The 12,207-nt window shown below is 45.6% G+C and overlaps 2 protein-coding genes across 2 annotated transcripts in view; both read left to right on the top strand.

Moving 5' to 3' along the window:
• The window catches only part of LOC307012812 (uncharacterized protein), a 197,646-nt gene that overhangs the window by 92,337 nt on the left and 93,102 nt on the right, over positions 1 to 12,207 (top strand). The gene's annotated exons all lie outside the window — the stretch shown is intronic.
• Positions 8,026 to 12,200, top strand: LOC307013413 (uncharacterized protein; the record flags this gene model as incomplete). The annotated part of the gene is made up of 4 exons (XM_079640810.1): positions 8,026 to 8,215; positions 10,735 to 10,830; positions 11,872 to 12,048; positions 12,163 to 12,200. Exons 1-4 carry the CDS (start codon positions 8,143 to 8,145, stop codon positions 12,198 to 12,200), a joined length of 384 nt encoding a protein of 127 aa, XP_079496936.1. The 5' UTR covers positions 8,026 to 8,142.

Below are 12,207 nucleotides of genomic sequence, written 5' to 3' on the forward strand. Positions count from 1 at the left end.
TAACTGTCAACTGAATATAGTTTGATGTCTATGTCTGGACCGCTGCGTAAAAAGAAGGGTTTCTGCCCCGTTACTTCTCTGGTGTTTTCTTGTCCCAGTTTGAAAAGCAAACTCCTTTTGTTCTCCATACATATCAATTGTCCGAGTCGTTTTCTTTCATTTCGCTCGTTGACGTTGTCAGTGAGTTTAATCAAGCCAAATAAGGTCAAAACTATTCGATAGGTTGCAACATATCTGACACTGATGTTACAAGCTGGCTCTGCTTGTAACACAAGGACAACAGTGCCACACAGGAGTTGCCCAAAACAATCATTTATTTTACCTAACAGTGATTACCACCAACAATAAAACAAACAGAGGAGCGGTGTCCTGCTGCACCGAGCGGGGCAGCTGAGCGAGACCGAGAGCCTTCTTCTTCTTCTTCTTCTCTTGCTTTTGGCGGATTGCAAACAACTTAAAAGGTGCATACCGCCACCTACTGTACATTAGTATGCATCATCACATCATTCCAACTCATTAACCTATGTTCTAATCAAAATAAGATAAAAATAAATTAATAAAACCATTAAATAAATAAAACAAAACAAAACAATAGACCGAGAGCCTGTTCTGCAGCCCTCTTATATCCTGGAATCAAGTGCCACAGGTGGGTCCCATCACTGCTGATTACAACAAACACACAGGTTACAGCAGCACCACCTGGTGGACAACCACAGGGTTGTCACACTGATGTACATTAAAAGCAGAAGTTGAATAAAGAGTGTCACATCAGAGCAGACGCTCTCTGACAGCCTCAGGTCTGCAGCAGGACTTCAAACCTTTGTCCGCGATGAACAGAAGAACTCAGCAGTTTTAAAATACCAACATTTATTTTAAATGTGATTTTCAAACTCTGATAAACACAGAATTATAAATTCAATGCATTTATTTCTCTCTGACGAAATTGAGTAAGAAGATGTCGATGTATCAACACCTTTTATGAAAAAAAAAATGTGCTTATTTAAAATAAATGAGATTTTAGTTTGTCTACTGGTTTTTAGTTTCAGCAGAAAGATATTTGTTTTTTTATTTTAAAGAAAATGTCAGCGTGAGAACCGAACAACTGTCTGTGTGTGGTTTTTAGTTCGGCTTTAGATTAATATCTGTGTCTGGAACATTACTCATACATTAAAGCTTACCCTAACCCTTTCTGTGTAGAAATACATTGTTGATATTTGCTTCTGATATTATGCATAACTATAGGTTACTTACGTAACCCCAGTTCTCAGAGTAACATGAAGTGAGATGTCTCACTATGGGATGCGCCTCATCGCGGAGCAAACAGAAGCATCAATCTCATTACGCCAATCCTGATTGGCTGGTGATCTTGACGTCAGCGTCAGGGAATCCACCCTCTATAAGTGGCTTGCGCTACGCCGCATGTGTCATTCAAAATAAGCACCTCTTCTCGCTTCACCATAGCAAGGAGGGCCGTCTGGTGAGACATCTCACTTCATGTTACTCTGAGAACTGGGGTTACGTAAGTAACCTATAGTTCTCATTCATAACACTCCGTTCGATGTCTCACTATGGGATATTGTAGCTCCCGTATTGCCAGACGAGCTTATCTCGAAAGTCACCAAGACCAACCAGAACTTAACAGTTAGAGCTCTAACTCAGCAGGGGGCCCAGCACTGCATGGGCCACACTGGGAGCAAAGACGTCTAATCTGTAAAAGCGGACAAAAGTGAGCGGCGAGGACCAGCTCGCTGCTGCACAAATGTCTTGGATGGAAACACCCCTGAACAAAGCCCAGGATGTAGCCAGACCACGAGTCGAATGAGCACGCAAACCCGAAGGTGCCTGCAGACCCTGACTCGTGTAAGCCAAAGCAATTGCCTCCACAATCCAGTGAGAGAGCCGTTGCCTAGTAACAGGCTTGCCCTTCTGAGGGTTAGCCCAGGACACAAAGAGTTGGTCATTATGACGAAACTCTTTTGATCTGTCCATATAAGTGCGTAAAGCACGGACTGGACATAGCAAATTCGGCTGCTGTTCCCCGGAGGAACACAGCGGCGGAGGAAATGCCTCAATGTCAATGGGGGTACATGAACCAACCACCTTAGGTATAAAGGCAGGGTTGGGCTTCAGCAACATTCTCGTTAACCGTCGGGCGAACTGAGTGCATGAAGGATGTACAGATAGCGCATGAATGTCACTGACTCGCTTGGCGGATGCCAGGGCCAGTAACAGCACTGTCTTGAGTGACAGGTGCTTCATGTCAGCTTCTTCCAGCGGTTCAAATGGAGGTCGAGTGAGCCCATCTAAAACCACTGTCAAGTCCCATAAGGGCACCAGTGACCTGGAAACAGGAAGGAGCCTGCGAGCTCCCTTCATAAAACGGCAGACCAGAGGATGCTGGCCGGCCGTCTTACCCTCAAAGCCCACATGGCATGCAGCAATAGCAGCCAGGTACACTTTGATCGTGGAGAAAGCTCTGTGTTTATCAATTAGGTCCTGTAGAAATTATAAAATCACTCCCACAGCGCATTGAAAAGAGGTGTGCCCTTTTTGAAGGCACCAGTCCTCAAACACCCTCCACTTACAGTCATAAAGAGACCTAGTGGAGGAAGCTCTTGCACTCTGAATAGTGTTTATCACCTTCTGCGGGAGACCCACTGCATTCAGATTATACCACTCACGGGCCAGGCCCATAGGGCCATGCGCTCCGGATTTGGGTGAAAGATCGTCCCCCCCGCCTGAGACAGTATGTCTCTGCGTAGGGGGAGCTGCCACGGCTGACCGCACAGCAGCTGATATATCTCCGCCAGCCAGTACCTTACAGGCCAGTGCGGAGCTATCAGGATCATTGTGTGTCGCCGTTCCCTCACTCTGGCCAGAGTTGGGGGTATCAGCGCCAGGGGTGGAAACGCGTACAGGAGGACCGGAGGCCAAATGTGCGCGAGCGCGTCCACGCCTAATGGTGCGTTTTGGTCGCGCATTGAAAAGAAAAGCTGACAGTGAGCATTTTCTTTTGATGCGAACAGATCTACCGCGGCTCGGCCGTAACGCACCCACAGCTGGCTCACAACCATTGGATGTAGAGTCCAGTCTGCATATAGTGGTACGCTTCTGGACAGCAGGTCTGCCCCGAGGTTCATCACACCCGGTACGTGCGTCGCTCTCAGAGAGAGGAGACTGCCGCAGCTCCACAAGATCAGTTTGCGTGCCAGCATGTGTAACTGGAGAGAGCGCAAACCTCCTTGTCGGTTTATATACGATATTGTGGTCGTATTTTCCGTCCTCACGAGGACATGGTGTCCTCTGAGAAAAGGCAGAAAGCGTTTTAGGGTGAGGAACACCGCTAAAAGCTCCAGGTAATTTATGTGCGACCGCTGGAGGTCTCTGCTCCAGAGACCCCTCACCGGACGACCTTCGTAAATACCTCCCCAGCCTGTCAGACATGCGTCTGTGGTGACCACCTTCCGTGAAAGGACAGCACCCATAGTCCCGCCCCGTACCAGAAAAGTCGGATACAGCCAGTGGCGCAGTGCCATTACGCATTTCACAGTAACCATCACTCTCCGCGCGCCATGACGCGCGGGGTTTAGTTTTAGAGCGGCCACCCAGCGCTGAAACTCCCTCATGTGTAACCGTCCCAGTCGTACGACCAGGATGGCTGACGCCATGAGCCCCAGTAACCGCAGGCATGATCTGAAAAGAACATGTTTGCGCAGCTGGAAATGAGCGAGGCAAGCTCTGAAAGCTTTCACTCTTTCCGCTGACAGGCGGGCTGTAAAGGACACCGAGTTCAGGTGTAAACCCAGGAAGAGTACAGTCTGTGCCGGGCACAACATGCTCTTTTCTGTGTTTATTATGAAACCCAGGTTGAGCAGGTGCTTTACGAGGACATTTGTCTGCGTAATAGCCTCCTGTTCCGACTGTGCGAGAAGCAGCCAGTCGTCTAGGTAGGTTGCCAGGCGAATACCCTGTTGTCTTAACGGGGCTATCGCGGCTTCCGTACATCGTACAAACACTCTTGGACTGAGAGACAGACCGAAGGGAAGTACTCTGTATTCGTAACAGATCCCCTGAAATGCGAACCTCAGATATTTCCTGTGTGGGTAATATACTGGGATATGGAAATACGCATCTTTCAGGTCGACTGATGTAAACCAGTCGTTTTGTCGCACGAGACGCAGCAGAGATGTGTGAGTGAGCATTCTGAATTTGTATCTTTTTAGATACGCGTTCAGAGCCCTCAAATCTAGTATTGGTCGAATTCCGTTCCCTCCCCGTTTGGGAACGAGGAAATACTTGGAAGAAAAGCCGCTCTGACTCCACTCGGCGGGTATTATAGATATAGCCTTCTTTTCTAGAAGCGAGAGGATCTCTCTTTCTAGAATGTGGGCTGACTCCCCTCGGGCCTGTGAATACAGAACGCCCGGGAAGCAAGGGGGGGTGACAGCGAATTGGAGTCTGTAGCCCCGTGTAACTGTCTTGAACACCCAAGCAGACGTTGTGAGCATCTTCCACTGTTCGCTCCTTAGAGCCAGCGGAGAAGTCACGTCTTTTGCCCTCTGAGTCTCTACTTGTTGTGTTATGGGGCCCTCTAGTGTCTGAACACGGTGGTACCCCGATTTGACAGTCCCCACCGACACTGCGCATGCGCGTGACGGAGGTGCCTTCACAACCCCAGCCGGCACTGCGCCTGCATGTGACGGTGGTAGCCTCACAGCCCCAGTCGTCACTGCGCATGCGCGTGGCGGCGGTGCCTTCACAGACCCGTTCATTGTCCGCCTTTTGAGAGAGGCCGTAGCTGCTCTCAAAAGGGGAACAAATGGCGGGCTGTTTATTGGTTTTATTGTTTTCATTGTTTTCTCTTTCATTTTTCTGAGCTGCGCCCTCAGCCTGAGGCCTGGATGCGTCAGCGGAAAATGCTTTATCTGAGAAAACAGAACAATATTGTGACATGTGTTTTGGTGCACTTGAGGATGGCTTTGAGGCATGTCTCGAGGCAGCGGGAACACATCTGGAGCTGGGGAACCTTCCAGCTCCGTCACCGAGGGAAGAAGAGGAGGCTGTCAGGCCGCCAGCTTCTTCTTCCTCGACTGCTGGCCGAAATTCCGGGTTGGCTGCGCCTGGGCTGCAGCCGGAACCGGAGATTTTCTGGGCCAACTCGCCCTCGTCTCCTGCCTGGGCTGGGGACTCGGGGTGGGCCGTAACCTCTGCTGTTTCGGTACTTTAAACCGAGCAGCTTAGGTAGCTTGGGCGAAGGACTGCCGCTGTGAAGGCAGCGGCTGGACCCTTCGAGGAAGACAGAGGTGGAGGGCCTCGTCTTCCTTCTTCTTGGACTCGCATCTCTTCTGCATAGAAGCGAGCGCAGATCCAAAAATCCCCTCGGGAACGATGGGCATGTCCAGCACATCCTCTCTTTCCCGGTCTGGGAGGTTGGTGAGGTTGAGCCATCTAGCTCTTTCCTGCACGACTATAATTCCCATTGCCTTTCCCGTGGCCTGGACGGCGCAGCGTTGAACGCGGAGACAGATGTCCGTGATCGCGGCTATCTCGTCCAGTACTGCCGGTCCAGGATTACTTGACAGATCCTCGCAGAGCTCCGCTTGGTAAGCGGTTAGCAGCGAGGAAACGTTCAAAGCCCTGGCAGACAATGCTGCGGCTCTGTAGGACCGTTCAGTCATGGTTGACTGGAACCGGTCCGCCTTTGCCGGCAGCGTGGGGTTCCTGCTCGGTTTAGTCGCCATCCTCGGGAGGAGGTGAGCTGCCACCAGCGGTTCCATCGGCGGTATGCGGAGCAGGCCGAGCCTCTCCATACCGTTGCAGTCTAGGGAGGAGGCACCCTGGATTGGGGCCTTGTTGCTGAAGGGCCGGTCTCTCTACGAGACCGACACCTCATCCAACATCTCCGGGAAGACCGGCAGGAGTTGCCTCTTTGTCCTCGTTGCTTGGGGCCAATTTTTCCCCTCGTAACGGGACCTGGAGGTCTCCTTGGCCATTTCGGGCCATGGGATGTCTAGTCTGGCTGCGGCACGCTGACACACGGCCTGCAGGTCCATACTCAGACAGGGCGAAGCTGGTGTGCTATCGCCCGGGAGAGCAGCCATCGCTCCCGGCGTTGCAGCCTGAGCCGATGACATGAAGACGTTGTCTTCCTGCTCATCAGAGTCGGACAGGAGGAATCCAGAGGTTTCATCCTCTTCGTCCTCCGTATAGTCCAACTCCAGGACATCTTCTGCGGGCGAGACCATGGTGAGGTCCAGCCGGGGGCCCCAGCTTGGTATAGCGTGGGGCCCCGCTCGCACGTCCCTCGCTGCCACCGAGTCCCAGCCTGACACGGCGCGGGATTCCGGTTCTGCGGCTGCCACTAATGATGAGCCCCAGACCGACACAGTGCGGGGCTCCATCTCTGTGGCGGACGCCCCCGTGTCTTGATTTCCGTCCGGTAAATCAGAGGACATGAGGGGGTCCTGACCCGACAAGCTAGCTTGGCGAGCTAACCGTCAGCGGAGGCTCTTCACGGTGAAACGGGCACAATGCCCGCATGAGCCGGGGTTGTCGATAGCCTCCTGGGCGTGTTGCAGCCCGAGGCAGGACGAGCACACCTGGTGTGTCTGTGTCCGAAATCTCCAACCCGCAGCCGCAGAGCCGAGCCTCCGATTCCCTGGCTCCTCTGGTGTGAGGGAGAGACGTGTCCATCTTGTCCACCATTATGGCGACGTGGGAAGGACGCGCTCGTAGCAGGTGCGTTGCTGAGAAAAGAGAATCACAACCTGTCGTTAATCCGGAGAAAAAGCGACGGTGTAGATTTTATTCTCAAAGAATATTAACTGGTGTGTTAATACCTTTTTTATCTTCTACTCCTCTGGTGTGAGAGAGAAAAAGAAAAAACGTCCTCGCTACCGTGGTGTCGGTAGTGAGGGAAGACAAACTAGCAACACGTGTGTTGCTAGCTTGAAAAAATCAAAACCTTACCTTTATTTCCGAAGAAAAAACGGCGAGGTCGATTTGCAATACTAACTGGTGTGTTAGTATTAACAGTCTTCTTGCAGAAGTATATATAGAAGTAGCCGGCGAGCGCCCGTCGACCGAAGTAAGCTTGGATAGCTTGGTTCAGTCTGTGGACTGTTAAGCTAGCCCGGCTACCAATATAGAGATGTGCTCTGAAGCGAGAAGAGGTGTTTGAATGACGCATGCGGCGTAGCGCAAGCCACTTATAGGGGGTGGATTCCCTGACAATCAGGATTGGCGTAATGAGATTGATGCTTCTGTTTGCTCCGCGATGAGGCGCATCCCATAGTGAGACATCGAACGGAGTGTTATGAATGAGAACTGCAACTTCTTTTAAATATTGATTTTAATCATAAATCTATCTTTTAGTGCAATGCTTCCTCATGGATGCTCAATATCAGTAAAACTGCACTCAAATATAAATGACGTGTTTATCTTCTTAAACTTCTTCTTATATTCTTCTGATAGCAGTGTGTTGGCTCGTACTGTTAGCCATCATGAGCCTTCGTATCTACTGTTAGTTCCATAATATCAGTTTATTGAAGGTGTTTGTGTCAATTTATTGCTTCAAACATGTGAACCCGTTCTCAAGTGTCTATTTTAACCATGTAACCACTGAAAGACACACAGAGCCCAAAACCTTCCTCTGTCTGTAACCGTAGTTACCTCTATCTTTACTGAAATACCAATCTGACTGCAGAAACCCTAAACTTCCCCATGTCACTAATTTTCTAAGTAAAGTTGACCTAACACTACAGTGAAATGCGGATTTAGGCGACGTCCTCAGTAGGAACTAAAGGTCTAGGTTCGGAGAATTGGAAAACTCAAAGAAAATGACATTTTTGGCTCCAGTCTTTTTTTGGGGGATTTCTTGAAACCTGAAGAGAGACGGACAAAAAACATCTTCCAAAAGAGTTACATTGACTAAAAACAAGAACACACCATTTATTTCTACGGTCCATGTTCAGTCATGTGAAGCGATGCAAATGAACTTCTCGACCAAAAGCAGAAGTGGTTAGTTTGAAGGCTGAGAGATAGACTTCAACAGAAGAGAGGAAACAACCAGTTCTCCTAGTTCGATGTCCAGAGACTTCTCCGTCTACGAGTCAGAGAGCGCTCAACAGAGCGGCTGTAGTGATGGCGGAGGGAGAGGAGGAGGTGAACTACGCTTCGGTTGTGTTGAAAGCCGGCAACAATCATCCACCTGCGGGTAAGTTTAGTTATTTAACAACTTTCACTTCCTGCTGATGATTTTTGAATCAGAGCATCTTTGTTAATGTGATCAATGCAAAGTTGAGTACTTCAATCCAAAGAAAGTTGCTGTTTTTAATGTCCTGTAATTTAAATGTGAAACCAGAAAAATTTAGAGAAATTGTTAAAAGGCTGTTTTTTATTTGTTTAGTGTGGGTGAAGAATAGATTTTTAGCCAACCCAGCAGATTTGCATTGATGTTTTTCAAGATCACAATGTTGAGTGTAAACTTTTAATGAACCAAGAAAACGTATAATCGTGCATCTAGATTTTAATAATATGAGTTTTCTGGGTTCATCAATGCACATCTTTGGTAGAAAGAAGCTCTTTATTTATGTATTCTACGTTGAAAAAACACTTTTAAATTTAGAGTAGTTTGAACCCTTTGAACAGCTCATCCTATTTCAGTTTAACTTCAATTCATATTTCTTTAACTTTACATTACATTGCATTTAGCTGACGCTTTTATCCAAAGGGACTTACAATAAGTGCGTTCGACCAAGAAGATACAAACTTGAAGAAAACAGAATCATATAAGTACATCAGGTTTCATAGAGCCAAACATTTCAAGTGCTACTCAACTGGCTTTAGATAAGCCAGACCTTTATTAGTATATAATTGCTTTGTTAATAGTTCTATCGCTCGAGGTGATAAAAAGATTCAAACTGATGCTCATTTGTTGGGTATTTTAATTTAGCGACTCACACTGGAGATATATCATCACGAACACATCTATTTAAAACCAGTGAGGAAATTGCGAATTATCTGTTGAGAGTTTCCCGTATCATGTCGTTTCCCTTTATAAACGGCATGACACAATACCTGAAAGACAATCTCATCATTTTGAAGCTGCCCATTTTAATGCACTCTGAGGAAAAAACATGAATTTTTGGATAATTCTAAGGCAATTGTTCTGCAATATCAAACAATTAAAGCAGCCTTTAAAAGTCCTTCTCATTCGTTCACAAAGAAACCAAAGAAATAGAACGAGGGTAAGTTGTATTCAAAAAAACATTCAGGTGTTACTGAAACTGGAAGTGATACCACTACTACCACTACTTTACCATTATAACTATCAAAAGGGAACAAGTTCACAAGAACTGTTCTAAAGTTTATATCTGTAGGTGCTTTGTCAGTAACCAGCACTCTAACAAAGCTCTACAAAGTTGGGAGTGTGCAGTGTGACAAATGTCAACGTCTTGCAGACGGGCATTCTGGTCTAATGACAAAATGATGGTGGAAAGCTGTATTGTCTTTTCTTCCGTTTGTTTTTGACAAATCAAAGTTAAGGCTATAATCATAGTATGCACAAGTCTTGATGTCAAATAATTGTTGATTTGTTTTAAGTTACAAAAAAGTACTTATTTTAAGCCAAACCAAGACCTTTGTATTCTGGTCCTTTAGTAAAAGTACTGTTACCATGCGGTAACATTATCCTTTACAAGTAGAAGTACAGCTTTGAAAATATTACTTGAGTAAAAGTAAGTAAGTATAAAAAGCAAACTGTTCTTAAAGTAATCAATGTACACGACACAGAAAAGTTAGAAATTAAAGAAAAAACACCCAAAAAACGGTTCTAATTAAATAAAATAAACTTAAATGTGTACAGATGCCAATTAAGTTTCTTTCTTATCTAGTTTTTCAGATCGTCCATCTGTTCATATTTATAACAACACATTATGTATTTAAAATAATAATGCATCTGAATTATGAACTTACTATAACTGCAGTGGAGTAAGATATATGTCCGGCAGTGGCTCAGTCAGTACTTGGACTGGGAGCCGTAGAGTCGCCGGTTCAAGTCCCCGACCAGACCTAAATATGGAGTGTGGACTGCTACTTGGAGAGGTCCCAGTCCACCTCCTGGGCCCTGCCGTGGTGCCCTTGAGCAAGGCACCGGACTGTGAATGAATCAGACTAGATATGAGGTTCGTTTTTAGGAAATCTCTTGCGAACGGTTATTTTGAGATTGAAATTTTGTGTTGAACTGCAATAATGTTAGAGTGACTAATACTCAAGACCTACGGTAACTCTCACTGGAACACTTTTAGCAAAGTACATAAAGCAGTTTCTCAAAACACAATGGGTTCACAACTCTTTAAGTCGGCCCTTTAACAACAGTCAGGTGCCTGTTTAAATATTTGAACAATCTTTGCTGTCCATATCACTCCTTTTGTTTATTTAGGCCATATCTCACAATGTAAGTGATAGGGGACCAAATGTACTCCTTTGTTCTGAACTGTATTCCAAAGTTTGACTGACTAATAAGGTTCAAGCATCTGAGTTAGTCAAATCAACTTGGTATCCTTTCCTGTCTTTTACCTTTTACTCTAATAAAAAAAAAAGCCCATCTGCATTTACCATACTGTATACTGTCCTAGTTGAAAAGTGACACAATATCTGTACTAAAGAGACTGACACTTTGAAAGGTACCAATCTTCATTTGGAAAGTTAATGTGATTCATTTGAGTTGTTTAGACTCAGCAGGACATCGGCGCTTTCAGCACTTGGCCCCTTGTTTGGGGATTCTCTGTGTCATTCTGCTGGGTGGCCTCATTGGAGTCCGCGTCTACCGTAAGTACACAAAACAGGAAGTGCATTATCTCAGACTTAGACATGAGACAAACCGTAAAGAATAGTAGCATCTTTTAACATTTTTTTAAAATCTTTTTACACCATTTGATATCAGTCATGTACATGCCACAGTATGACGGTGTAGAAAGTATTATTATGAGCGTTTTCCTCTAACAGAGTGGTGCAATGAGGACGCATTTCTGTAGGCCAACATGGAGGTAGCATCCATTAATGTATTGTGCTTGTTTTCCCAAATAATGCAAGATTATCAATCAAGAAGCCGTTCATGTGGATGAATACATGAATTAGTTTGAGACTTTCCTATACTGTACATACCTGCAGGCACCATTAGTGGGAAATACAGACAAGTATGCATACAAATAATTAAAAGATGAGTCAAGTCATATTCTATATTTCTCTTATTCTTAACAAATCATATTATCAGACCCAAACAACAATGAATGTCTATCTAATCTCAATGTATTAACAAATGTCATGTGTCTTTCATGTTACTGAGCCTCTGTGAAGTTCTGAGTTTATCCCACTCTCTACCCACCAGCACTTGCTATTTCACAAAATGTGTGGCTTGAAGACTTCCCCGTTTCACTCGTCTCTTAGTAATGTTGACCTCAAACCACAGTGACAAGCAGTTTCAGATCATGTGAAATATAAATGGGTCTGAGAATTGGAGAAGTCAGAGTCATTATAAAACACTTATATAAGTCACTTTGAGACAGACTAAGAGATTTTTAGTTTGAGTCTAAAGACCGGAAAACTTAAAGTGAGACTGATAGGAAGAAGCTTCCAAAAGAGGCAAATAGACAAAAATCTAAATTGCAATATAACCTTGATTATAAAAGAAGCTACTTTCTCATTTTGCAGTTACATTAATTCATGAGAGTGATCCAAACCAGTTAAAAGAAAACTCAACTCTACGGGCAATCAACACAAAACTCAGCTTAGAAAATGAAAATTTGACGAGGCACAACAAGAATCTGAAGGACCAGTTGGGCAACCTGACACAAGTCTATACTTTCTCAGAAAGCAACGTGAAAGACCTGTCTGCAGAAGTCCAGGAGCTGAAAACACGAATCCTGGAGCTGGAGACCCAGAAGAACAACTTGACACAGCAAATACAAAACCTGACAACAAACTGGAATGAGCTCAGCATCAGTCGAGCTCAGTGGAGCATCGATTCCTACTGCTTAGGAAACATTGGTATGTTCAGATCCTATATATTACGTCAAAATTACAATGTTTTCATAATGCAGTAATGATGTTGATTGCTTGGACTCTGTTGTTTCAGATAAAAAGTGTGAAGCTTGTCAGAAGGGCTGGAAACTCACTGCTCCCAGCTGCTGTCAGTATAATTACCTT

This window comes from Notothenia rossii (assembly GCF_949606895.1).
Source record: "Notothenia rossii genome assembly, chromosome: 7".
NCBI classification, from domain to species: domain Eukaryota; kingdom Metazoa; phylum Chordata; class Actinopteri; order Perciformes; family Nototheniidae; genus Notothenia; species Notothenia rossii.